Source organism: Anopheles maculipalpis, chromosome 3RL, assembly GCF_943734695.1.
Source record: "Anopheles maculipalpis chromosome 3RL, idAnoMacuDA_375_x, whole genome shotgun sequence".
In the NCBI taxonomy this organism is placed as follows: Eukaryota; Metazoa; Arthropoda; class Insecta; order Diptera; family Culicidae; genus Anopheles; species Anopheles maculipalpis.
The window spans coordinates 89,447,362-89,474,758 of NC_064872.1; the positions used below are offsets into that span (position 1 = coordinate 89,447,362).

General features: G+C 46.7%; 4 protein-coding genes across 4 annotated transcripts in view; all 4 read right to left on the reverse strand.

Moving 5' to 3' along the window:
- LOC126561588 (uncharacterized) overlaps window positions 1-5,112 on the reverse strand; it is a 28,617-nt gene extending 23,505 nt beyond the window's left edge. Inside the window, exon 1 of the mRNA XM_050217829.1 lies at window positions 5,044-5,112. Coding sequence (XP_050073786.1) covers window positions 5,044-5,060 — 17 coding nt within the window. The 5' untranslated portion in view covers window positions 5,061-5,112. The remainder of the gene's footprint in view (window positions 1-5,043) is intronic.
- Window positions 1-27,397, reverse strand: part of LOC126561167 (UDP-glycosyltransferase UGT5-like) — a gene marked incomplete at its 5' end in the record, with an annotated part of 199,997 nt that overhangs the window by 91,018 nt on the left and 81,582 nt on the right. The window lies entirely within an intron of this gene.
- On the reverse strand, window positions 6,987-8,455 carry LOC126562241 (DNA methyltransferase 1-associated protein 1). The gene is made up of 2 exons (XM_050218689.1): window positions 8,318-8,455; window positions 6,987-8,244 (listed from the first exon to the last, which is right to left on the reverse strand). Exons 1-2 carry the CDS (start codon window positions 8,413-8,415, stop codon window positions 6,987-6,989), a joined length of 1,356 nt encoding a protein of 451 aa, XP_050074646.1. The 5' UTR covers window positions 8,416-8,455.
- Window positions 8,788-27,122, reverse strand: LOC126563476 (midasin). The gene is made up of 7 exons (XM_050220121.1): window positions 26,901-27,122; window positions 26,561-26,814; window positions 24,018-26,493; window positions 19,453-23,857; window positions 9,907-19,387; window positions 9,041-9,830; window positions 8,788-8,970 (listed from the first exon to the last, which is right to left on the reverse strand). Exons 1-7 carry the CDS (start codon window positions 26,991-26,993, stop codon window positions 8,788-8,790), a joined length of 17,682 nt encoding a protein of 5,893 aa, XP_050076078.1. The 5' UTR covers window positions 26,994-27,122.

Below are 27,397 nucleotides of genomic sequence, written 5' to 3' on the forward strand. Positions count from 1 at the left end.
GTCGAATAGCGCGCCGTGGTGGACTACAGACTGTTGACTAAACTCTCTACCGAAAACAAGCGGAACGAGCAGATCGTTCCGGTTGCTTCTGAAGTCTCGTAACTTTGTACTATTTTATTGCGCGTCCAGCCGCAAGATACGATAGTTTACGATCGATTCGTCGTGGTTCGATCCAGGAAAAGGGAAAATGGACCTACCGCTATGCAGCACACCGACAGGGAATAGCGCGAAGAGAAGATTAATGCACTTCCATGTATACATGTGTCGAAGGGAGCAAAGCATTATTGGTTTGCGTTGCTGGATGGATTGGCTACTAGAGTGAAATTTGATGGGTAATTTAATGTTTTTGATTTTTTTTTAAATTGGAGAAAATAGTCTGGTGATCGATAAGACTCTCAAGAACAGGACGCCTTTCAATCACCCCAACATTCAATATCTTATTGGTACCTTCCGTATATCTCCTCTGAAACTCCTTCTCATTGATGAATACTAATATCCCATTTAGGAACTCGACATCTTCAATTCTCAAGTTCTCGAATAAGCTCCCTTATTTACAAACAATCACTCGCAAGCAAAACTGAAACATACTTCCACCTCTGCAACGTCGTACCGTTTGTCCTTTACTTTGTTGCTTCGTACACGCATTCTGGCATGCGAACCATCAAGTGTGGTAATAATTGGTGACTCGGGCTGCTGCTCCAGAACATCCAGCTTCATTGAATAAAAGTGGGAGCGCCCCTTAAATGGAAACCACACATCGGATCCATCGTACCGACGCAAGATAGCGTTCAGCAGAAGAGTGCCGTGTCAGCATCGCACAAAACACCAGTCCAAACCCGTAGCAAGAGGCTTTTTGAATAATGTCCCCCCATATGCGTGTGTGCTGTTGGATTTCATCTCACCGAAAATAAAAAGCCACAGCTTCGCACCGGATCGGACTTCCCGTTGCGATCATCACCCCAAAGGAAGAGACCGCCACAGCTCTGGGTGTGGAGAGTGTTGAATTGATTCTTTGCTTTTTTTTTAGTCTGCATTTTGATTGTCACATCTCCGATCTCTCCAGCATTGACCAGCATTTGGGGCCGCTCCCCGTACGATTTACAATGTAGTTTTAAGTTTTCATTTCATTGACTATCGAAAAGCAGACCATCCATCCGAGCCAGGCAGAAGATATGCTGTTCGAGCGACATGTCAAGAAACAACAACAAAACAATGACATTTGTCACGCCTTAATCGCACTGTGAACAGGCTCTGCCTCACTGTGAACTTTCGTGTGGACCCTTGGGAGACACTTAAGCGGGAGCCCTCTCAAATGGAGCTTCCTGACCGAGTGCGTGTACTGCTTCGAATATAAATGCGTACATCATCGCCTCACTCGTGGTACGATTCGCAGCCCTAAGAGAGGAGTTATTCGACGACGACGATCAAAGCATAAGCGATCTTCGTTCCTAGAACGCCTGCCAGAGTATTTCCCGAGTAGAAATTCTGTTATGGAAATGTAAGAACTTGCTGGTACGAGAAATTTGAATACAATGCTCAACCGATCTATGTTGCCGAAGGCATCAGGCAGAGTTGGCCAATGTTGGTGACAAATTCGACGAACGTCGACGAACTAATATAGCAGCCAGCTCCATAAACCACATCCCTACATAATCGTACCGTACTGCAAGGGAAAATAGTTCTATAAAGCATCTATGCATCGAGACTCAGCAAAAAGGCGCCGCTCTCGGTTGCTCGGAAAAAGGGTAACGACTTATTTGAATAACAATAAAACCACCGAGCGGAACGAGAACGCTCATTCAGAACGGAACTTCAGCTATGTGTCCACTGGTATGCGGCGGATATTAACGGTCGTTGTGGTTGCTGAGGCCATCAATGCTGGAATAGAGCTAGAGAGCTAGTTATACGTACACACCCCGAAAAAAAGAGGAGCAGCTGCAATTAACAACAATGAATTTGTGTACTGTGCTGCACTCCTGCATGATTTGGAGCATGTGAAGTAGAGCTTTGCAGATGAATCTAGGCTCCAGCGGTATGTTAAGCGACAAACAAATTCCACCAAACATCCACACACACCCGTTTTTATTAATAATTTAGCTCACTGCAATTGACTATCTAGCCTTCAAGCTGAACCAGTTACAAAAAAAGTGTTCTTCTCCATTTTCCCAAAGCCAATAACTTAGCATTTCGGTCCCATTTTGTTTTGACACCTTGCATCGGAACGGTTTCACTGATAATGCATGCGCCGTTGGGACAAATGGAATGTTAATTTTCTCATTTCCAAATAGTTCTCCCTTAAACCCAACGCGACATCCCTTCGATTAGGCACGGATATCTCGGGCTGCGCTGCTCCAACGAGGCGTTAAAAATGGTCTCCATAACATGTTAGGATAGGGTGGCACACATCGTGACCGACTGGAATATTTCCATCCCAAACGGTCCAGAGCACGTTTGAAAGACCACTGTTTCTAATCAAATACGCATAAGCTACAATTAGAAACGGACCAGCTGCAGTAACTTGTGACGTTAAAGTTATTCTCTTGAAATGAAAAATAAATTACCACCTCATCGCGTTCGCCGCCACACACAACCACACCAGCTGAAGCCGACTTGCGCGTAACGTTCCACGGGAACCCGAAACTAATGAAAGCAATAAATTGACACCCGCGATAACACACATTCTCGGCACTCGGAGCACCAAGCGAACCCAAACCCAAAAAGAAGGAACCGTTGATAAAAAAAAAAGAGAAAGACTGCAACACAAAGTGCAATGGAACTTTGTCCGACCGACCGCAAGGCCTCCGCTCCGTAGTGATGACAATGCAGCGTGACGAGACTGTTCTTTGAGGGCAACCGTTGTCCACCGCACGATGCACTTTCCCTTCACTGAACGAATCAGACGCCGGCTCTGGCAGAAAAGTTGAAAACGTAGGCAAAACTGATGTGTCTGATCAAACTCAGGGCCAAAAGTAGTGGTTTGGAGGCAAACAGGCCAATAATGTTGATGCAATATCAATCATGCTTATTCTATTGGCTTGTGGTATCAGCTATACCACAGACACAATAAGCTAAGCAAACACAATTCTTCTTCTCAATCGAGTTTTGAAAAATGAGCATAAGAAACATTCCAGCGCAGAGATACCAGAAGCACTCGACGATCAAGAATTAGTTTAGAAATGTGGCTGCGCAGCAAAACCAACGCAATGTTCGCCTATATCGGACGTGCTCGATCTCGTAAGCTGACAAATCCTTAACGAGTCTCCAAAACTGGAAGCACCCAACTTCTGAATAATCTTGCACTTGATCGATTCCAAAACTCGAACCTGTCTTCCGAGACAGTTGTCTAGCATGGCAGGGATCGTCAATTTATGCTTGCATTATTTAGACAAAATATATTGAAGTACATGTAGAGATGGAGAGGCTGGACCTGGAATCAAATCCCATAACAAGTCTCGTAAGCCGTTAGATGATCGTAACGTGGCTCAATCGATTTCTTCAAATTGCTGATCTCTGCTCTAAAGGGTCGCATTCAATCTGGATCGAAGTATCGCACCCATAATCAATCATCGTGCCAAACGCCACAACGACAACCATTAGAATGCGGACAAAATTCACGATTCATTTGTGTGCCGAAAAATGGCCAAAAATTCTTATGCAAAGCTAGCGAGACATTCCGACGATTTCTACTATCATTCAATTTCCCTTCCAAGTGGTTGACAACAGCGACAGCTGAAGGGAACTTCCGCCAGCCAGAACAAGATGTCCACCATCCTGGATGTAAGTCGAAGTGCGTATTTGGTGTTTGTGGTTTTATCAATTGGGTGTCATTTCCCGCGGGTAAGATTTCTTGGTAAAGGGTATCCCAAAAACCTGAGATGATTAATTTCGTTTCCGATTACGCTTTCAAACCACAGCCATGCTCAATTCCCAGTGCGTAGGGAACCGATGGAAGGATCGCATGATCAAAGAGTGATCATGGTTGGCGTATGATTAATTGTTTCAGGATAGTGTCGATTGATGTATCGAATAATCTAGCAGAAAGTATGGACAAAGCATTTCTAAAAAAAACGATTGGAACCTCCCGATCTTCGTAGCAATAAAGACCCGTAGAAAGGAAGATGTGTCCACCGTGATAACTAGAGGAGACGACAAACGATCAGGCTGGTTTATGTTTAGTCGTATCATAGACAACTTATTTAAACCGGTAGCTGTTTCCTGAGGGTCTGCTAAAACGGTTCACAGATACGGAAAAGCAAGTAACTGTTTCCACAAGGGCCGAGCCATTGCTCCATGTGTTTGCCAATCGCACCACGGCCTACACATCAACACAAGAGGTGTCACGAATTCATACCTCGTGGCTAACAATTAGCAAGTGGAGAAACGACACGCCACACCGGCAAACAGAGCCCTGTCGCCACAGTGCAAGGGATTTTATTACAACCTATTAATCTTCTCTCTAACAAACGATGCAGTTTGCACGTCTCGTTACCGGAAGATCTTACAGAAGAACCACACTGCACCCTACATTAAATCGCTATAATACTGAACCGTTCGACGTCAGTATAATATTCGCTTAAATAACCTCCCACCTTCAATTAAACTAAAGCAATGATAAAAATGTACAATTATTTTAAAATCCTCCCCAGTAATGACCGTTAATGTTTAATAAAGCAACAACAAAAATAACAAGGCAGCCCACCTAAGATACACCGCCCACGGCCAAACGGTGGAACGAGTCTCCGCGGTACACGGTCTTGACTCACTTTCTTGCGAAACAACCGTCTTGTGCGTGGGGGCCGCTCTAAGAGGGTATGGTGTCGTACGCAGGCTGCCACTCTGGCGAACGCAATCTGGAAAGAGATACGTCTCCCACGCGATGCCAGTGCCGCCAGTGGGTTCAAAGACTATGTCCTCCAAGTGCTCGTCTAACGTCATCAGCAAGGGAAAGGATATACTTTGTAGCTTGAGCTAAGGCTCCCAGCCAGTGGCAGGCCTCAGTGCCATCAACCTTCAAAAAATGACTTAAAATCCTCCAACACTTACCTTGAATGAGGTTTCATCCTGCGTTTCCTGATGTCTCTGGCTCTCTGTTATCGATGGGAATTCATTCGTATATGAGAATTGGACCCTGGTTTCTGCTACCGTGCGACAGAAGAAAGTGATCTAAATATCTCCTCCCTATGCCCTTTCACTTGGATGACAATTTCTGCTACGCCTACTGCGCCTACGGTTTCCAAGCGTTGGCAAGGACAGAGATCACACCGATGGTAAAACTACGCACAAACAGACCCCAAGCAGGAATGATATGCCACCACCGCTAATGTAACGCTCATGGGGTCGTTTATTTGCCCGGGTATTTGGCCGTTGGAATGACGCGAACAGTCGTCGTGGGCACACTAGCTTAAAACAAACCGGTAAAACAACAAAATCGCACTGGCCGCTACCACCAAACACTACAAAATTCACACACGGCCACGAAATATGGCTCCGAAACGAGATCTCCTAAACCTCTTGGGGAGGAGGGCGCTCTGAGGGTTTGGAATTCCACCAACTTAGAGCGCTCTCTGGTTCAAACCACTCTTTTTACTTGCATCGACAATTCGCAACTGCATGCGGGTATACAATGGATACCCGCTATGGAGCACACTACTTGCACGACACTGCAATTCTGGGCACACACACACTCCGTGATCTTTGCCTTTTAGGGTATGGACCGATAAGACAACTGGTGTAATTATTCTTCTAAGCCGTCGTTCTACTTTTCATTGCTCACAGAATCTTCCCACAGCAGGTACTATAGACCGCTGTGCCATGCAATGCCTTCTAGATCTTTAGGATCTACAACACACCAGATTACTACCTAATGCTGTCCATTTTTCAATGCTGCTTCTAAATTGAACCGATTTAACGATACTGCATCTAGCCACCGGTGACACAACGCGATAATGCGCAACGCATACACAACGGAGTTGTTTACTTTCGCTACGCCGAACGCACGCGTGTAGACTTCTCTCGTTCACTCGATCGACTGCGATCCGCGACACGATCCGCGGTTCGAAGAAACCCGCGACACCAGATGTGTGAGTGTATGCGCTTTTGTTTTGTATGCTCTCTCGCTCACGGTCCGGCACGCTCTCTCTCTCTCCTTCTCGCTTTCGCTCTGCGCGCCGGTCGCTTTTGCGTTGTTTCTCTTGCACCAGGGCCGGTTGGTTGGTTTTTTTGGTTTTACTTTACGCAAACAAACTCTCGTTCCCTTTTTCTGTCGGATCACCCACACACGGGGGTGTGTTTCCTTTTTGCGCCTCGTTCTGCCTACACGTACGTTCATCCTACACACCCCCTCCTGCCCTTCTCCGTATCTTTCTTCCCGGTGGTCTCACTCTTTCCGTTCGTAATCCATCACGTTTACCTCAACATTTCCGTTTGAGTTTTGTTTTTCACTTTATCCTTCCTGCTTACATATTCTACACTTCCTTTTGTCGCTTTTAAAACAATTCTTCCTTTCATTGTTATCCCAATGCGGCCGCTATTGCTGCCACTGCATATTTCCGTGCCAATCCTTCCTCCGGCTGGCGGTCGAGAACCGGTTGACTGATCCCTGCCGTCTGGTGTAACGGCTAACCGGACAATTTGAGCTATTTCCCAAATAGTCGCGTTAGCTTTGAAGCACATTTCCACGGTTGGGTGATTCCGGTGGGAAACCGGAAACGACGCTTCTATTATCTGGAAGGACCACAAGGATGTGTGCAAGGTGGAAAACAGAGGCAGAAGAAAAAGAAACAATTTCAAGAATGCTTCCTCTCATAATTTTTTTTTTTAATTACAAGTCTTATCAGCAATCTAGATAAAGCAGTTTGAGGAAGAGAATCAATAAATTTATTACTTTTTTTTTCTGAATTATCAATCCATCACGATCATACATTTATTTAACGTTGAAAAGCGACACTTATATTCGATATACATTAATTTTTAATTAATACACCCTATTACATCATTGCGCCACCATCCGCACCGTCCATTCCTCCCATCGAATCGTCCGCCGGTGGGTTTATAAGCGCGGCCGGAATATTTAGCGTCTTTCCCGGGCAAAGTGCCTCATACTGATGCTTCAAGCTCTCCAGCTCGAAGTTGCACGTGGCCAGCGCGGTACGCAGTTCGCAAAGCAGCACCATATCCGATCGCAGCTCATTAAACGCTACACAAATCTCCTCGATTGGCGGTGGATTCGGATCGACCTTAAACTCCTGCAGTGCTTGCTCGAGCGCTTTCGCTTTCTTCTGGCCAACATTCGCGGGTAGCTTCATCTTCTGTGACCTCAGCGATACACCCGTACCGCGAAGGTCGGTAAACTTAATACCAGCACTCTCCACCGCACTGACCACCGAGTCCACCTTGGAGGTGCGTGGCTGCTGTTGAATCTTTTTCTTGTTGAGCTTCTTGTCCTGCTTTTTGTGCGATGTGTTCTGATGGCCGTGCGGTTGGTTTGGATGGTGATGTTGCTGTTGCTCCTTCTGATGATGCTCAGTCTGCTGCTGGTCAGCCTGTGAGATAAGTTTCTGCAGATCTTGCGTCTTGCGCTCTCGTTCCTTCTTGCGTGCTTCGATCTTTTTCAGCTCGTTCAGTAACTGCTGTTCCTCCTCGACCTGCTTCGGTGTGCGGTCGAACAATTTCTTCAGCTGCTCCTTTCGGCGTCGCTCGTGCTCCGCATCGAAGACGTACACTTTCTTCTCCGACACTCCCGGACCGTTGCTGTTGCGCACCTTGTTCAGTATGCCCACTACCTCGTAGTAGCGCTCCTTCAGATCTTCTACCGATTTAATGCCATAGTTTGCTCGTTCCCAACGGTCACACATTACGATAAACCGAACGTCGAATCGTTTGGCCAGATCGAACAAATGATCCGTCTGCTGCTTGGTCCATTTGGTCGTTTTCAGATGCGCATTGTACTCGTTCAGCGTGTACGTAGGAATGTCGAGCTGTTTGTTCAACTTCGCGAATGGATACTCTCGCTGTTCGTCCGACGTACGCTTCCAATGATGAAAGACGGCTCCATCGGTACGTGCTGGATTGAAAAACGGAGCCCACTCCCAGTGCCGAACTTTTTTCATGCCCAACCGGGCCTTTGTCTTTTTGTACCCGGACACGGTATCCGTAGGAAGAAGTGGTGGTGCATCCTTGTTGTCGTTGTAGAGCAGGGCGAACACCTCGCGGTGCATGCCTTCCGGCCGTTTGGAAACGATTTTCCTGCAAATAGACGACAAGCATTGTTGTTTACATTCGGTATATGGGTTAACGCTTCTGCCGCCGCTTTTGTTACCTTTCCACAGTTCGCTTCTTGGAGTTTAACAACGCTTCCTTGGTTAACTCTGGCGTTACTGGACGTTCCAGTTCAAGAATATCACGCACATCAGCCATTTCGAGCCCAATGTATATTGAAAACTACTAAAAATAAGTAAAAATCCCACACTTTGCGAACTCTTATTTTGTTTTTAATGCAATGCGAAGCGCGTCCAGAATTTGACATTTCTATGCCTTACATCGGGCTGCACAAACGCAAGCAGCATACAAGCTTGACAGCACTCTTCAGCACATCGCATGGATGACAAATGGGTTCAAAATTTCGTTGCATTTCAAATTTCTGATCATTGGGAAAATTAACCATTGCTTACACCATTTAATACATAAATTTGGAACTACTGATTTATTTATACAGTATTTACCATGTATGTTTAACGTATCATACTAACATGCTTAATTTAACTTAAAACAACCATACACCAGAGCAGTTTACTGCTCGCTATTTACTAACTCGAACCATTGTCTCATCGCATCGCTCAATACCATCGGAAGTTGCCCCAGATCTCTTACGATCACGTAATACGGGAATGGGAAAACGTCGAGATACGACTGCATGACGATCTGCGTACTGTCCGACATAAAGAGAGGCACTCTTACATCCATAACAGAATGCTAGAAACGGAAAGAAAACAAGATTGATTATCCAAAATCGAAAGCAAAGCGGCTCTTAAACTATCCTCACCTTGTTGTCTGGATTATCGATGATAATATACACAATGAAGATCCGTTGCAGCCTGGCCAGCTTTACCGCATTCTTCACCTCCTTCTCTCCTTCGCTGTAGATATTACGCCCATCGCTCAATACCAACAGCAAATGTTCGAACACTCCATTATCCGCCGCTGCTCCATCTTCCGTGCTGAATGTTCGCACAAACTTAAGCAGTTCGGCGATGCGACTTTGATTCTGTGCAAAGTTCAGTGCACTAATTAGCTTCGGACCGTCAAACTGGTCCGAATGTTTCAACAGTATCCTCGGTTTCTCACCGAATGACATCACGTTCAAGCGTCCGCTCTCTAGCAGAGATAATGCCTGCGATACCAACGATATCGCTTGCAGTGTCAGATCCTTGGAATTGTTATGATCCATCGATTTCGAATCATCAATCGCAATCGTAATTTTGTAATCTCGCTGAGCGGGTTTCGTTCGACGCAACCAGATCTTATCCTTGCGAAACTGGGACGCTATGTAGGGGATGATTTTCTTCATATTTATCCGCCGACCCGTACGATAGTCTCCCTTCAGTCGAGTGCATTTGGTAGGCTCCAGGATCAACCGGAGCTGCTCGCAAAGATCACGCGCACTGGGTAGCATTTTGTGTGATATCTGCTGCCACCGCTCGAACGCTTCATGATCGCTGGAACCATCCTGCAGAATGGACGATTGCATTTCCGATTCGACCATCTTACGCATATCGAGCTGCTCGGACGTGGTTGGTTCATCGGGGAGCGTTATATCGTGCAGGATCTCGAATCTGTAAAGGAGAAAACCTTCTTAGTATCCTTACTATGTTAGAAAAATCACTTGAAAAAAAAAGCTGTAAAACTTACATCGTGTGCGCAACTGTGTCGTCCCCGCGTGCCACCATCGATGTGGGAACTATTTCACCCTCCACCTCTACGTTTGTCTCCGTTTCCATCCTTTCCTTCATCGAGGTTTGATCCTTTTTCGCCGGTTTATCTTTTTTGTTTTCATTTTTCTCACTCTCCAAAAGTTCCGTTTCTTCCAGATCCTCGTCTTGCACTGGTTCATCCTCTTCCAACAGCTGATCGGCACCCTCTTCTTCTTCATCTTCCTTACCCTCCTTGCTTTCGTCCTGCTTTTCTTGATGTTGAACCTGTTTCGATTGCTCTTCCGTAGCGTTATCCATCGTAGTTTTGTCACTACTCTTTGCATCCTTTACGTGTTGGAATTCATCGTCTTTCGCGTTCTCTTCCTTTTCATCTTCCTCCTTCTCCAAGTCCTCGTCCTTTTCCGGACGCTCGTCTCGATTCAGCTGATCGACAGTTTTCAATCGCTTCTTCTCCGCCTGATCTTGATCACCTAACGAACGATCATCATCCGTGTGACCCTGTTTGCGTCGTTGCTGCTTTTGTTCCTGGCGCTCTTTTTGCTCATCGTTGCGGGTACGCGTTTCCTTCGATTCTGCAATACCTCGATGACCCTTATCGGATTGCTCGTTCTCAGCCTGGCCAATGCCTTCCTTATCTTCACCAGTATCCTGCTCATCGAGCTCGTGCTCCTGTTTCGCTTCCGGCTTATCGTTGGCCACCTGATCGCTCGTACCTTTGTTCTCAGCATCTGGCATCGCTTCCACACGATCCTCATCCGTACGCTTGTCATGCGATTCATGATGCTCTTCATTTTCCGGCCGCTTTTTCTGCTGCTCATCTTTCTGCTCATCCTCTTCACCTTCGGGTTGTTCGGGATCCTTCTTTTCCTCTTCACCCGGAACTTGCTGATCGGTGTTTTCCTTGTTCGGATCTTCCTCCGGCACGGGAGGCTCATCGGCAAGCTTGTCGGCAGCATCCGGTTCTTCTTCCTCGTCCGAAGAATCGACACCATTTTCATTCGCAGGATTAGTATCCGCTTTATCATCTTCACCTTTATCATCCTCCTCTTCCTCATTGCCCTCATGCTCGCCGTCCGCCTGCTCTTTCATTGCGTCAATGTCGAACGGATTATCCTGCTCTTCATCATTGCCATCTTTCTGCCTTTCATTACCATCCAAATTCACGTCTTCATCCAGATCAAGATCTTCCGGCTCGGGCGGTTCTTCCAGCTCGTTGTGATAAGGATTTTCCTGCTCTTCCTCTTCCTGGCCTTCATTTTCGTTCATATCGTTAATGTCTTTCGGTTTCTGCTTTTTCTTATCATCGGTCACCGGAGCCTGATCGATCGCATCCGTGCCATCCTCCTGCTGCGTGTCATCCCCCTGCTGTTGCTTATCTTTCTCCGATCCCAAATCATTATGTCGCTCGTCCTTCTCGTTTGCTCCAGCTCCATCTTCCTCCTCCATACTGTTATCATTATCCTCCTCTTCCGGCTTTTCCTCGTCATCTCCCCAAATCTGATCGTCCAGCTTCTCAGCGCCTTCCTCCGTTTCACCCATCTGCTTATCAATCTCCTCATCTTCATCTTTTTCCTCCTCCGAATCGGAGCCCTCCGGACGCTCCATGTCTTGCAGCTTGGAATCGAAGTCTTCACTCATATCGATTCCCTTTTCCTCCTTATTATCTTTCTCTTCGTCCGGCTTTTCCTTCTCCGTTCCCGGTTTTCGAGCATCATCCAGCTGATCTTCTGATTCGATCTTGTGCGAGGCGTCCTTTTCACCTTCTCCATCTTCAAAGCCAAACTTTTCACCCTGGTCACCATCGTTTTCTTGGTCGCCGTTTTGTTCCTTCGCTTCGTCTCCTAGCAAATCTTTCGGCACACAGAAACCCTTCGTGGCAAGCTCGATAAAGACGGTCAGCATAACGGACAGCATTTTTGTGCAGATTTTATGTGCGCCCAACTGCTGTATAAGGTAATATTCGACGAGCAGATTGTACTGCTCGAGAATCGGTACCAGTCGCGTCAGCTTTACGATCAGAGTACGCAATCGGACGCTATCGCTGGACGTAGTTTCATCCTCCAACTGTACCAACAAAGTACTTAATTTGCCTACCACTCTTGCAATGTTTAGCGTTTTCAAATCACACTGAAGATCTGCGTTGATCTTTTGTTTCAAGTGTTGTTCTTGTAGGTTGTAGCCCGATTCATCCTCGCCATCTTCATCTTCGCTACCATCAGCCTTCGTTCCATTAGCTGTGCGTTCATCATATTTGTTCTCTGGTTCTGAGACTATTTCAGAATATTTCTTGTAGATCGTTTGCATAGCTATCAGCAGAGAGTGAATGATGTTTTCGATCTCATTATTCACACTATCCTCGTCGAACGAACAATCCATAGTTGTGCTGGCTTCACCCGATGTTGCTTCACAAATAATATCCTTCTTGTATTGCTCAAACCGTTGCAACAACTCTAGTACAGATTGACCGTAAACAAAATAGCTGTCCGGATTGTCACCCGCGTTGGAAAATTTGAATGCATCCGTCAAGGATTCGAGCTTTCCTCTTACATTCGCCAATTTGCTCTCAAGATTTACAATCCGATCATGCATACAGTAAGCATCGTTTGCAAGTTTTCCAAGCTCTTCATTCAATTCAACCGTTTGCTTAAGAGCATCCTGCGCCAGCTTAGAGATCCTTTGAAATTCTACTGATTCTCGGTAGAAACATCCTTCCACTACATTAAGCGGCCCCGTCTCGAGCAATTGCAATTCTTCATCCGTTTGACTTGGCGCCGAAGCAAGCAGCATTTGGAATTGTTCCAGCACCAAACGAGCATCCAGAGCGCATCGTCCCAAAACTTCCAAGCGCTGACGATATTCACGGAATCGTAAACCATTATCATCATTCGACTGTTCTTCTTCAAGGCACGTGCTCAGCTGGTAAAGGTTTGAAATCATTTCACGCAATTGGAACACGTTGTCAACCATGTCCGATAATGCCTTCCGTTGGTTTTGTACCAGAAGGAACATATCGATCGAGAAGCCCTTGATGCGATCCACATTGATCGGACCAGCAATGTCAGCATCCGGTTGCATCATCACCTTCGCCAAGAGTTTAATCTTGAACACACACTTGGCGTAGTACAGGTTAAGCTTATCGTTCAGGAACACGATGTGTTGATCGACCTTCCGGTACTTCGAAGCATGTGTTAACAGCTCTAAACTGAATGGTTTTATCGTTGGATCAACCGGATCAGCACCGCCAATCGCGGACTCAACCAGCCCAGTCCGGTAGCTAAGTCCCAGCACGGTAAGCGTTTTGTAAAAGTCCGACAGTGCCTTTCGCTTTTGGTTCAGTATTTGTTTTGCTTGAGACTTTTGCTTTGGACGCGGCTGAGTACGATCTACCTCCAAGCCACGCAGATATTCGATCGTTTCAATCTGCTCGTGCATAAAGGTGTCCAAGCTGTACACCAGTCCCGGGAACGGTGCGTGAAGGATCGCTTCCCGACACACGTTACGAGCCGTCGAGAAGAATCGATCGATTTTCTGGAACAGTTGCACACCTCCCTGCTGATTACTGCCACCACTAGTGTTCATTGTGGTTTCTGCATCTGCTTTATCAACCGAAAACCGTTCCATTAACTTCCTCGGAGCCATAAAACTCTTCACATCCACCATGTAATATGTAACCTTTGCTTCGGATCGCAGCACTTTCACTTTCTGTTCGTCGGCATCGTTGATTTCCTTGGCTGGATCCTTAGGCGAGAAGACGGTGGCAACTCGGGTTGAAATTTCTGTCTCGAACTCTTTCAGGAATTTGTGCAACTGTCGGTGAACGCGTGCAATATTGTTCCGCATGCTGAAGTACGACAAGTCCTTATTGAAGGATTCTATCTTAACGAAATCCCTCAACTTCTTCTCGATCGGGACACGTTTGGTGCGTATGTGTTCTTCGATCTCTTCCGAGAATTGATCAAAGTACATATGAATATTGTAGAGGGCAGCTATTAACGTATCGCGCTTAGCTTTATCGCAACCAAATCGTTCCTCATCAAGATAGTGAAGATACTGCTCGAAGGATTTCATCACACGCAACCTCAATCCATACTCGGCATAGTTTGATGATTCCATGAACTGCTTCAACACCTTGATAACGTCCGCTATCGTTACACCAGCAGAGGCCATCTCCACATCCTCCAACTCTTCCTCCTCATCCAGTAGTTCCTGCTCGCCGTAACACTTTTCCACCTTATTGTAGTCAAGCAGATGGTTAAGTTTTCCCTTGCGCGTCGCTCCAACTTGCAGGTACTCGTGTAGTAGATTGTACATAAAGAACCAGTATCGATATGCCTTGGATCGTACTTGTTCCAACGTGCGAGACAAACATTCGCGCCAATACTGCAACTCCATCCGCATCCAACGATGAATGTATTCCACCACTTCTCTCTCAAGATCTCGCATATTGTTTGCTCGGTGAGCGACAGCATTCCATTCGTCCAGTTTCTGGCGTAACAATTGTAATCCCGTACTAAAACGCACAATCGGTGCCGTCGATGGTAGACTTAGGATTCGCTGCATGATTAGCAGGATATCTCCAAGCACAGCATGATCGGGCCACTCGAGCAACAGTTCCTGCACACGTTTTTCGACGATCTTCAACACTTTCACACACTGCAACACCTCCGGGATATTAGCATCGGTGTAGAAATTGTAGTTCGTTGACAGATAGGATCCTCCCTTCGTTTTCCGCTCGATATGACCCACTTCCATCTGATCGTCGTATCGCTCCTGCAACAGTCCAACCGCCAAACTCAACGCACCGTACGCCACTTCATCGAATTCGCTACCGATCGAGGGTTCATACCTCTGGACGATTTGATTGAAAATTTCCAACTTCGTCTCGAAAGGTTTAACAAAATTCATTGAAACATTTTCTCCACCCCGCGAAGCGATCACATCCGGATGATAGTAGTACGATCGCGTGTACTTTGCCATCAGCATAATGAAACTCTCACAAATTAGTGCATAATCGTCGTCCCCTATCGTATCGGTCGGTTTTTCCTTCCTTTCCGGTGCTTTGATGATCTGCTCCAGTGTATCATTTTGGATAAACTCCGCAAAGTCCTCATCAACATAATTGGGGAACATTTCACTAATCTCACGCTGCGCTATGACATCCTCGCTTTCTTCCTCACAGTGCGATTTAGTCAGATACAGACTGTCCTCCTCAGCTTGCCGCTTTCTTCGCAGATGTTCCTGCTTCTGCCAAACCTGATTGCAAACATTCACAATGCGATCCAGCTCGGCAAACGATCGCTTGCCCACGATCCGCTCGACCATTATCTTGTTCGATACTTCCTGCAGGCGAGCCTTCAACAGCCGGAAGTAAGACTGCTCCGGTTGCGAAAGTTTTTCCATCACCGAGTAAATGTTCACCTTATGCCGATCGTCGAACAGTTCGAGTGGCTTGGCGCATGGGAATTGTACGAACTTGACCAGCATCTTTCTGAGTGAGCGATCCTCGTTTAGATCGTAAAATGCTCCATTTGCTTTCTGTTCGATTGTGACCCGTTTGGCACAGAGGCTGTGTCGTAGTCCGTTCAAACCGTACCGAAGTGTATCAATTGAGTTACACAATGGTGCCATGAAGTCTCGATAGTAAGGATCGTAACGCTTTAGCGTGTGATGTTCGAACTGTATCGCAATATCGTTCCACACATCAATCTGCGTTACTAGCTCGGATAACTTCAGCAGAAATGACTGTGTATGGTTACGATTGTTGGCCACATTTTGCATATCTACGACATACTCCAGACACTGAACAATCGATTTCAGGAGGCTTCCCATTGTAGCAGGATGACAGCAGGAGAGCAGGAAGTTATACACATCACGCACCAGTTCAGCGTACAGCGCAGTGTCCTCTGGACGAAGCGCCACTTTACGCTTCAACTGTTGTTCCTTGGTCTTCAATCGTTCAATCTCGCCGAGGAATAAGCGACGATTGTGTTCTCCAAGTTGACGATAATTCATCGTTACGGACATACAATCATACGTACGGACGAGCATTTCTAGCAGTTCAATGTCTTCCTGGAGGTAGCATTTCTTTAGACGATTCTTTTCAACTGGGTCAAGCAGCGGCAGGAATACGTACAAATTCATCTGCAGTACTCCGGTAAGCGTTCGCAGTAAAGCAGCTATCTGCCATTCGCGATCGCGATCTTCACCCACGCCTTGCTGATGTTCTTTTGCTTGCTCTTGATACTGGCGTAATAGTTTCACGATGTCGAAGAAATCATTCACAAACGGATGCGTTTCATTGCTGTCCTGTACGATATAATCAAGCTCCTTTAATAACTTTCCAGCCGCAATAGTAGCTACCTGGAGATGACTACTTTCAGCACGATAATCTCTTGCCAGAACGCGAGTGTTGCCCCATAGAATTGTAGCGATTGTCCCCAATGTATGACGCCAATCAGGAAGCTCACCTAGCCCTGTCACTCGGAATCCAACTGAACCCTTTCCCAGAAGGATCGACAAGCAACTCGTCGTGAGCAGAGCACCACGGAAGCTGCCCGTAACCTTATCGTCCGCATCTGGCTCATGATTGTTGTGATACGTCTCGTAAGCATCCGCACTTTCAACATTGTGACAAACATTCCGCTGGATAGCCAGTGAGCTTAGTTCAAAGCGCTCTAGCGCGCTACAAAATTCGTGCCAGTAAGTGGTTAAAGTACGATATAGTTGCGGTGGAACACTCGCCAACAGCTGCTCAAATGGCAATTCTTCCATTAACGCTAGCAACGAACTGAATGCACCAAGAGCTGCACGATGCTCTGGCTCGGTTTGAGCCCTAATCGCGGCTAGTACATCGATTCCCAACGAACGTATGTTAAGCACAAAATCCATCCGAATGTTATGCTGTTGATTACGGACCCGTGAAGCTAGTAGCACTTTGTACACGAAATACTCGAGGATGGGTAACCGTTCCAGCTCGTACTGGGTGACAGTGGGAAGGCGTTCCTGTAGTGCTAGTGATTTGGTGTCCTTTTCGTACGAAGATATCGCATCGATAACATGCTTCCAGCTTTCTTCCTTCATTTCTTCGCCTAGTGCACCGCTTTTCGACATGATCAATTTATAGTATCGTTTAATTGAATCCTTTCTAGATGGTTCGATCATACCAAACTCATCGGCATTCGATTCGTCTTCCTCCTTTTCAATCATCCATGCGTGATCATTACGCTCAAACATCAACGCTAGTAACGATCGCTTAAAATCGATTGTTTTTACATTATTCATCAGTGCTACACGCCGCATAAACTCCTCGTACGTATGTCGTTTGCTTAGTTTCGGTACCAATCTCATTCCATCGGCAAGTTTGGTAAACTTTACAATTTTGTGAACCTGTTCGGCTGTATACAGTGGTAAGTATTCGAGAAAGCGTTTTCCGTAAGCTTTCCGGATCGCAAGTAAGGGATGTGTTAGCTCCGTAATAGATTGACGAAGAGCTTCACGGACACCGTTGCCATTGCTGTTCGATTCTTGCTCCAGCAGTCTTAGGCAGTGTTTTTCGACCCACTGGAAGTGAAGCGTTAGATTATCCAGCAATCCAACCTTCAGCTCCTTGTTCTCGTACATTTTCCGATGGGAAAGATCAATAAGTCGATTAATCCACTGATTGGAGAGGATCAAACGCACGTACAATTCATCACTCATCGATAGTTTGTTTAACGTTTGCACAGCCATCGTACGGTAGTTGACGAGGAATTCATACAGCATCAGCAGCAATCCGTTAGCGATTCCGTCGTTAATCAGCTTATCGTTTACCGCTTTCGAGTAGGATAGCAAATCGATCTGGCTCAGCTTTTTTACCGAATCTATTCTGATTGGTGAGAGAATTGTGTTCAGCAAAAGCTCGCTGCTCAATTTGCGGGGATCGAGTGTATTGCTAATTGTCTGGTAATCGCGGATCCTTGGGAAAAGAGTTCGATTCCAGGGTAGATCTCCTGTAGCTTCCGATTGTGCTATTTGTTGCACAATCGCACACAGAATTTCATTCAGTTCTACAATCAAATCCATGTCCAGGTGTACTTTTTGGACTGCGATTTCTTCAGATTCTATTTTAAACTTTTGTTGTCTTGTCCAACTGACTGGCTGCATCGTGAACTTCACACCAGCTGGAGCTGCATCCCAATCTCGTTTGCGCTTTCCTTCGTCGATTTGCTCTTCCATTACAGTAATATCTACTTGAATACCAGTTCCGTTTGCAGCTGGGTGCAGTGCGTTTTGGTCTTTAACTGATTCCTTCCCTTCAACGCTTACAGCTTCACCGATAGCTCTTCGTAGGTACGATGTCCGCATTTCGATATCAGCTCGCGAGCTGATTTCGTACAAGAAGTAGAGCAGATATTTCAAGGAATCGTTGTTCACCTTCTCGGCAAACGGTTCAAATCTACTCGATACATCAGCCAGCACTCGTACAGCATCGAAACCCTCCAAGAACCCACGAAGCAGCGCAATGAATGGTTCCGCTTGCAGCTTAACGCGGGCCAGTTTTGTGAGACCACTTGCATGAAGCGTAACATTTTCAAAGCGAACCACACTTTTTCGCACCGTGATCGTTTCGATAACCTTCTCGATCGTCTCTTTCAATGCGTTTCGATAGTAATCCAATCCATAGCCCAGCAGATCCACATTAGACGGCCGAACGTAGACATCCATCGCGCTCAGTTTTAAACAATCGATACTACGATTCATGCCCTGCTTTTGTAGATTCTGTGCGATTAGTTGAGCAAACCGTACCAGGTGCGCCACCCCGAACGGACTAAACTGCTCCGACTGTCCGGATCCATTCCTCAGCTCCTTGTGGATCGAAAGGCATGCCTCGATGAGATACGGCTCAGCGATTCCATTCGCAAACACAAGGCGCCGCAAATCATCCTCCTCGTACGCGTCTCGATTTGCGAAAGCCAGCTCGATGCATCGATTTCTCATCGCACGCGAGATTTCGCCATTCTTCGGATCCAGGGTAAGGAAGGCTTGGAAGTTATGATGTCTTTGAACAACTTCGGTCATTGTTTCGTCCACGTCAACAGAATCTTCCGTCCTGACGGTGCCTTTTTCCGATATCATGAGAGTACCATTCGGTTCAAATACCGGGTTCAGTCGGTCAAGAACGGCGGACGAGCAAAGGTTTACGTGCTCCAAACATATGTGCTGTCCAGTGCGAAGACATTTCACCACCTTTGAGTCAACCCACTCGAAATGACCACCGGTATTGAGTGTTTGCACTTGTCGGGACAGATGGTCCAACTTTTCTAGCACTTTGGACATCCCTTTCAGTCGGTTGATTGCTGTGATCGATGCACTGTACAGTACGAGCAGCACGGAGATCACTTTCTGTAGCGCACTGAGACGCTTCCGGAACAGTGCCATCTCACCAGTCTGCAGTGGGCTTGTAATGTTCGCATTGAAGGCTAAAACAAAAAATAACAATAATTAAATCGCAGTTTTTAAACCAACATCCTCTTCTTCTACATACCAGCAACACCTTGACTTAGATTCTCGTACTTCTCCCAACATTCCAGTAAGGACAAAACTGCTCCTCCCTTTGAACCTGCCGCAGAACCGTCGCGTAACAGCAGCTCCTTCACCTTCTTCCGCAGCGTGGTTTCCACCAGTGCTGCCATCTCCTCCAGGTGACGATTGAAATCAAACTGCTGGAAGCTACCCGTCACCGAGTCGTCTATTGTGTCCACCTGGTAGAAAGCATCGGCCAGCGTTGAATGTAATGCGATTACTTTCGTTTTGCCACAATCACTCGGACCGCACAGGATGATCGGTTTCTCGAGCTGCACACACTCCGTCACACTTTTCAACAGCTCTAGCTGACTAGCAAGAACTAGCGTCGAATTCGCTCCGACAGCACCGGCCAACGATTGTTGTTTGACTGCAACCAGCGGAAGTTCTTCACCATCTTCCATCGTGTATCCCTTCCGAAGGACAATATCTCCCAGGTACAACTTGTCGTCCGTCCAGTACAAACCAATATCCTGCGATATACGCTCCAGCTCATCTCCATCGCAGTGGAAAACTTCTGTAAAAGCCGTCACTATGTAACGTTTGTCTATATCTGCACGCATACGTTGGTAGTAAACTAGTTTCATCTTCTCAAAAAGTACCACCAAAAGTTGGTGTTTTAAGCTCGCTGATGCAGCATCAACTGTTGGGACTATAAAACCACAACTTTTGCTGAAGAACAGCTCACACCAACGAAGGATATCGCGAAGATTCGCCTCGAACGGACCACCTTTGTAGCCGAACTCCAGATTTGCCAGTCCGGTCTCGAGCCGTTCCGAGAACACGACCATTCTTTCAGCTAGATCGAAATTCAATCCTTCTTCATACTCCGTGTTGCAATGGTCGAAATAACTTACTACCGAAGATCGAGACAATCGTAACCCTTCCGCTTCCAGTAGCTGCTCTCCAAGGGTGTCGAACTTTTGATCATATTTGCTTCCGACAACGTGTAGTAAATCTCGTCGTTCGAGCTTTCTCAGATATACCTTTGTAAACCGGTTCAAGAATGACTGCGGTAAACCCTTACGACCTCCACCCTGTCGAAGTGGGTTCTGTGCAGCAAATATCCTTGTCCGCTTGCCCAGATGGAACGTTTTGTTGAGCTCCGCAATGTACACCTCACCACGATGGTCCAGAATCGCGTTTAAACCCTCCAGCACACTTTGCGGAGCCAAGTTCAGCTCGTCCAGAAGAATCCACGTGTTGCGACGTGCCTTCAGTGCAGCGAGCAGTGGACCATCACGCCACACAAACGATCCTAGCGTTGGTCGAGAACCGGATGATGCGTGCTTTTCCGCATTTTCATTACTGTTTACCTCAAGTGATCGATCGTCCGCTGGTAGATCCGTACCGAAAAGATCAGCCAAATCGGTATGCTCACAAAGATTGATACGCACCACGTCGTAGCCGATTTCTCGTGCAAGACTTTCAACCAGGGAAGTTTTTCCCACTCCAGGAGGACCTTCCAGCAGAATGGCTTTGTCGAGGCTCAATGCCGACAGCAATCGGAACAGATTCCTTTGTGTGGTTGGTGCACTGAACATAAAGTCTGTCCCTTTTCGACAAGCTCGATGCACGGTCGCGTCCAGTTCGATGTAGAAAGGATGAATACCGAAACGGTTTTCGGTGGATGTGATCACCGAAAGTCCGCCAGTTCCGGTCGCCTGTTGATCGTAATCGATCATACTGATCTTTCCATCCCATTGGAGCAATTGTTTCATCAGTTTCATCAACGACCGGCGCATCTTACGTCGTATAGAGACGATTTCTTCATACGTTTCATACGGCAACATTTCGAGCGAATCGAGAAACACCGTTTCTAGGCCATAAATCAGTGCTTCCGGCAGTCCTACGCGCGACGCATTTTTTGCCACAAATCCAACCCATGCCAGTATATCTCGTATACTGAAATTGAGCTTTTCGATCGATTGTTTCAACACTTGCACCTCTTTCACAATCACACGTGCTACCGAGGTCATTGAATCGTTCTGCACTGGAAAAGAATCTCCTCCTTCCAACAGCACCTGCCTACGCAACGTATTCTCGGCGATATGTGTTAAATCGTCCTCCGAATCCGTTGCCCGGCACCATATCTCCGTCAAACGATTCCGCAATGCAGGAGACAATTCCTTCTTTCCGAAATCACCTCCCGGATTCATTGTGGCCAAAAATTGGAAACCATCACGGGCTGTTATAACAAAGCCATCATTGTCGGTGGGCACCTCGTCGGCAATGGCACCCGTCGATACACCACCTTTCTCCGCGAGTAGAAGAGTCCGCTCCGGTTCCAGTAAGCAATTTAACCGCTCAAGTACAGAATCTTCGGCAAGAGAAATTTCATCTGCAAGGAAAAAGCCTCCTTGTTGCATCGCAAGAACTAGCGGACCATCGGACCATTCGAATAGCTGATGTTTCTTTGGCGTATCATCCTCCATTGAATCGTTTTGGTCTGATCGGTATGGACGAAGTCCTCCAAGGAAATCGGCTCCTTCTGTGTGCATGTGACAGTTCAATATACGAAGCGATTTCTTCTCCAGTGTGGCCAACAGTTGACATACGGTAGTTTTTCCACATCCAGTTGGTCCGACCAGCAGTACCGGTTCGTTAAACTGTAAAGCTTTCGCTGTCAATACGGCCATCCGTCGCATATCAAACGTCCATACGATTCCTTCAGCTCCACGACGCTTTTCCTTGTCGCCTGCTGCTTCCGTCACTCCATGGACAGCCATGACACGTTCCAGAATCGATCGCGTGACTTTCGACGTACGCTCCGACAAGCTAAAAAGACACTCTTCCTCTACCCGCTTTCGGAAGTGTGCAAAGAGTGCCTCTCTAATGATTTCCGTTTCGAAAGAACTGCGCACCTTAGATGACAGCACGAGATATCCCTCGTCGATCAGATGTTGATTCCAGTCGTAGCTACGATCCTCGAGCAGCTTCGGATCGGCATACGTATACCGATTTCCCCAGCGGAACAGATCACGCAACGTAAAGTTTTGCTTAGCCGTAGTGCTCCGTCGGTTCAGCTGCAGATCCGACATTACCTTTACCATCTTCACAGCGTACGATCGCGGAATATGACAGCGCCGTTCCAAGATGACTTCCAGCTCTGGTTTGGGAATGTCCGAAAAGTGCAACTCAATGAAGCGATTCTTAAACGCACGTGAAAGCATCTTCCGCCCACCGTACAATCCTGGAGGATTCTGCGTAGCAAATAGCATAAAGTTTGGATGTGCCTTCAACACGACTTGTGTCTCCGGAATGAACAGTTCCCGATTATCGTCCAGCACACGGTTCAGCGCCTCAAGAATGTCGCTCGGGGCTAGATTCAGCTCGTCCAAAATAATCCAATACCCGTTGCGCATTGCCTCGACCAGTACGCCCTCCTTAAACGTTAGCTTGCCCGTCACATCGGCCACATACGTACCGATGTACTCCTGCAGATCCGTATGTTCGTGATTGTTAATTCTCAGACAAACGTTGCCGCTTCGCTTCGCTATATACTCGATCAGACTTGTTTTACCGGCAGAGGTTGGTCCTTGCAGCAGCACCGGCAATCTTCCGATCGATATGATTCGTGCCAAATCGCGCAAATTATTGCGCACACTGTCCGTGAGGATGTAGCTGGCGCATTCTTGCACCTCGCGTGGTCCTTGCTCAATCCAATAGCCTTCAAAATCTAGCTGTTTCTCCGAATTCACCTTCGGGCGTGGTATGGGTGCGAGCGCTTTTACTACAACTCCACTACTATCTTTTTGTAGAAGCGTTTGCCGTATAAACAGCAGCACCGTGGCATGTGATTTAAGATCAAGCTGCGTGAGGAAGCTTATACAGAACGCTTCGTACAGATTGCGCTCGATGGAACCGCACAAATTCTTGCCACAGATCGATAGCGCACGGCACAGGGTACGTAGCGAGAACACCGGCCGATTACCGAGACCATCGTTCAATTCCAGCTGAGCCATCGAACGCAACCGTCGGTAAAGCTTCACCGTGTTCATAATGCGTCCCTTTTGAATGCCCGTCGATGCAAGGTAATCATTCACCAGAATAAGCAAATCATTCTCCGCCAACAGTTCATCCACAAAGTACTCAGTGAATCGGTTTCGAATGCCAACCGGAAGATCCTTCTTCCCTACATCCGTGCTGGGATTCATGCAGGCGAAAATACGGAAGTTGGGATGACGTTTTACCGGTGTGTAATCGCCACGCTCGAGCAGTACGATCGATCCATCCGGTTCGAGTATGGTTGAGAGACATTCGAGAGTTTCCGTTGACGCAAGGTTTATCTCGTCGAGCAGTACCCAGTCACCGTTGCGAATACAGTTCACCAGGGAACCGGGGATGAATGCGAACGATACGTTGATCTGGAAAGAAAATAGGAAAGATCAGCATAAGCTTTGATTTGATTAGAGACTTCGCATATTTCAGGTACCTGTGTACCTTCGAAAAAGGAAGCCCTTTGGTTGATATAGGACCACTGTACAATAGTGTCTGCCAAATCGAACTAGCTCAAGTGATACTTACCGAGTTTTTCAGCTGAGCATCCAATTTCCTTAGCTTCCCTTGCAATGTGTTCCATTTTTCACGCACATTTGCATCACTCTTTTCATCCTCACTATCCTTGTTCGGTTTACCGTTTTCCACGTTCTTCTTCAGCGATGCCTTTTCCGATATTTTTAGCATCAACTTCACCAGCACATCATAATCGCCACTACCATAGCACTGGGCAACGTTAGCAAGAAATTTTTCATTCTTCTGCGCATTGAACGATCGGCGGAAGAGACTTTCAAACTCGTAACGTAACGGTGTAACAACAAAGCCCAAATCAACCGGCTTATATCCACCGACCAGATCCGAAACATCCGATTGATTGTTCATGTTGACCACTACCAGCTTGTGGTGAGTTTGATAGGCAAGATACTGTACCGAACTCGTTTTCCCTACACCGGTTTCGCCCACTAACAGCACTGGCTCGTTCTGCGAGACGGCCACAGCAATTCGTTCCAACAGGCACGCCGCCGGTCGTGTGAAGGAAAACGTTGGCGAAGGTTCATCATATCCCGCTCGGTGTTGCATCGTTTTCACCCGCGATGATGCATTACGATCAAGCTTTTGACGCTTGTTTAAGAAACCGTGCTCTGTAGCGTCGCAGTTTGCATTATTTTCATCGTTAGCTTCCGCTAGTAGCGAACGTTTGAGGACAACTCTTCCTACGCGAATTTCGCTACTCACACCCACTTCCACGACTGGTTTATAGTCGCCACATAGATGCTCACAGCGACTAGGAAGGATGCCGATTTTCCCCCCTATTCCCGTCACAAGCTTCGTTCGCGCTGGACCATGCGGTATATGGGAGCAGAACAGATCGACCGCGTTTTGAAACACAAAGTACGCACATTCGGTGCTGGTTATAGAAAACGATGGATCCGATCGACGACACAGCTTTATCAGATCCCGGGTCGATACGAGACGCCTGTTAGATCCAGCGCCAAATGGCATTGCAGTTATCTTTTCATTGTTTTCCGATTGAAAACGGGGTAGCTGTTCGTCCCCACCGGTTGCTAACAGTTCTTCGTTGATCGCTTGCAAATGTGGCTGTTCCAGGAGAGCCAATTGATCGGCAGTGAAATTTTGATCATCCTCCTCTGAATGGCATCCGCTAGAGAATGTCAGATAAATGTCCACAATTCTAGTTGCCACGGTGCGTAGCTTCGGGTAGCGAATGCAGATTATATCGCACAGTTCCTTCCTAGACAAGGGCACAATAGTGACGGTATAGAGATACTTCTCCAGCAAACTGTATGTGCTACATTGAGCCTGCGATACGCCTGACTTGGCACCAGAGCGCAATGTTACAAACAGTTGAAACCCCGGCATTACACGAACACAATCACGGAACCCTGGTACGCTTAGATATCCGTTTTCGAGCAGATTCGTCAATACGGTACAGACGTCCTGAGTGGCTGAATCCAAATCCTCCAACAGCAGCCAATATCCGTACATCACGGCCTGCGTAAGTACACCCGGTTGCCACACAAATTCTCCCGGCGTGTCCGTACAACGGTACTGACCAAGAAGCGTCTTACTATCGGTCTGATCGCCAAGTTGTACACGCAAAAATCCACTCTTCGGTGCGACCTTCTTGAGTGCTTCAACATCATAATCGAATGTTTCGATTTCGTCCATTCCAGCCATCTTTGCCGCATTGTTAAGCTTCCGTTTCTTGGTAGTTTCCTCTTTAAGCACCGGGCGATGATCACGCTCATTTTGTTTGGGAGCAATTCTACCGGTAGTTTTGGCTAAGTATTCTACCAGCGACGTTTTACCACTTCCGACAGGCCCCGAGAGACAGATCGCTTTACCCGACGACACACCAAGGGCAAGATTGCGTAAATTAAGCTTTGTAGAATTTACGCTCACCACCAAATCAGACTCGGACGACTGTGCAGGTCCCGGTTGCTGTTCATTCAACTTTTCCGCCATTCGTTGATAGAATTTAACGTTGTCTTTATCGAAAATGGGTAATAGAACGTCGCCAATGTTTGTCACGACCTCGCTCTTGTAATGCCAAACGATTTTACCCACGCAGGGAATATCTTTCAACTCATTTTCCTCCGCTGGGCAAACGATGTGAGCACTCATGTGACTACCCTCCTCCAATATTACCTCCACCGGTATTCCTTCGTCCAGCGTGTTCAGGTCGGTTTGTAGCATGCCCGCGACAATCGCCATTATTCGATTCAGATAGTAACGCCTGTGTGGACAGCCGTTGCTATCGAACTGTTCAAAAAATTCCGACCAGTTCCATGCCGAACGGTAGTACACCGGATCCGCAACCAGATATCGGTAGCATGCCTTTATCATCTCCAAACTGAAACCGTCCAGCGATTGTGTCATTTGCTGATGATGTTTGCGTTGTTTCTCCTTCGGTTTGTAATCACCATCATCCATGGTGCGAGCAAAGGGTGATGGGTTTTTGCGGAAAAATTGCATCGAATACCTAGAAAGGAATAGTGAAACATTGAAAAATGCATGTTGGGAAAATAATCACAACGCGATATATTTACCTCAACACATCAGGGCACAGTAATATCAGTTTCGATAACGCAACACATTTCCTGCGATAGGGTTCCAAATCTACTACAGCCTTGGGAGCATCCTTTCCTGCTCTATTTGCGACGTGTTCCCGTTCGAACACATGCGTCACAATCAGCAGTAGCATACTCTGGAACCGGCGTCCAATTTCTTCTGTATAACGTGGATTTTCTAGCAATTCACCCAGCAAATTACAAATATCGTCCATTTGTAACGAGTTTAACTTCTAATTAGGAAAAAAATAGCTTTAAATTAATCATTTTCGTACAAATGTAAAACATGTACACCATACCACCATGCCACTACACTTACCCTTAACCTAGAAAATGGGCTCAACTCTTTGCACTGCATTTTCTCATGCAAATGCCGCACACTCTGCAAAACTTTATCACAATCGATCTCCATCGTGCTCAATGAACGAAACAGAACCAAAAAAGAACCCGGAAAATACTGTGAAAACGGAAAAAACGGTCAATTTTGCACGACCAACACGCCTAACCACTTGAACTCGTCGCAGCGAACGAAACATGTGCTTCTGTCAAACAGATCGCACATGCACGTGTTTGTAAATAATGGAAGAAACGTCAAACCGAGCGCGTTTGTTTTGATAATTAGCCATAGCTGTGTGTGTGAAATGGCCATTTTCAGGGGTGTATCCAGGGGAGATTCGGACTGAATAATTCCTGTTTTTAACTTGAAACCCATTTCAATTTGTGTAATTCACACAAAAAATACTGCAAAAATACATGCTGGATGGGTTTATGCACTGCTATTATATGTATGTACAACCAGGGGCGTTTGGCGATAGG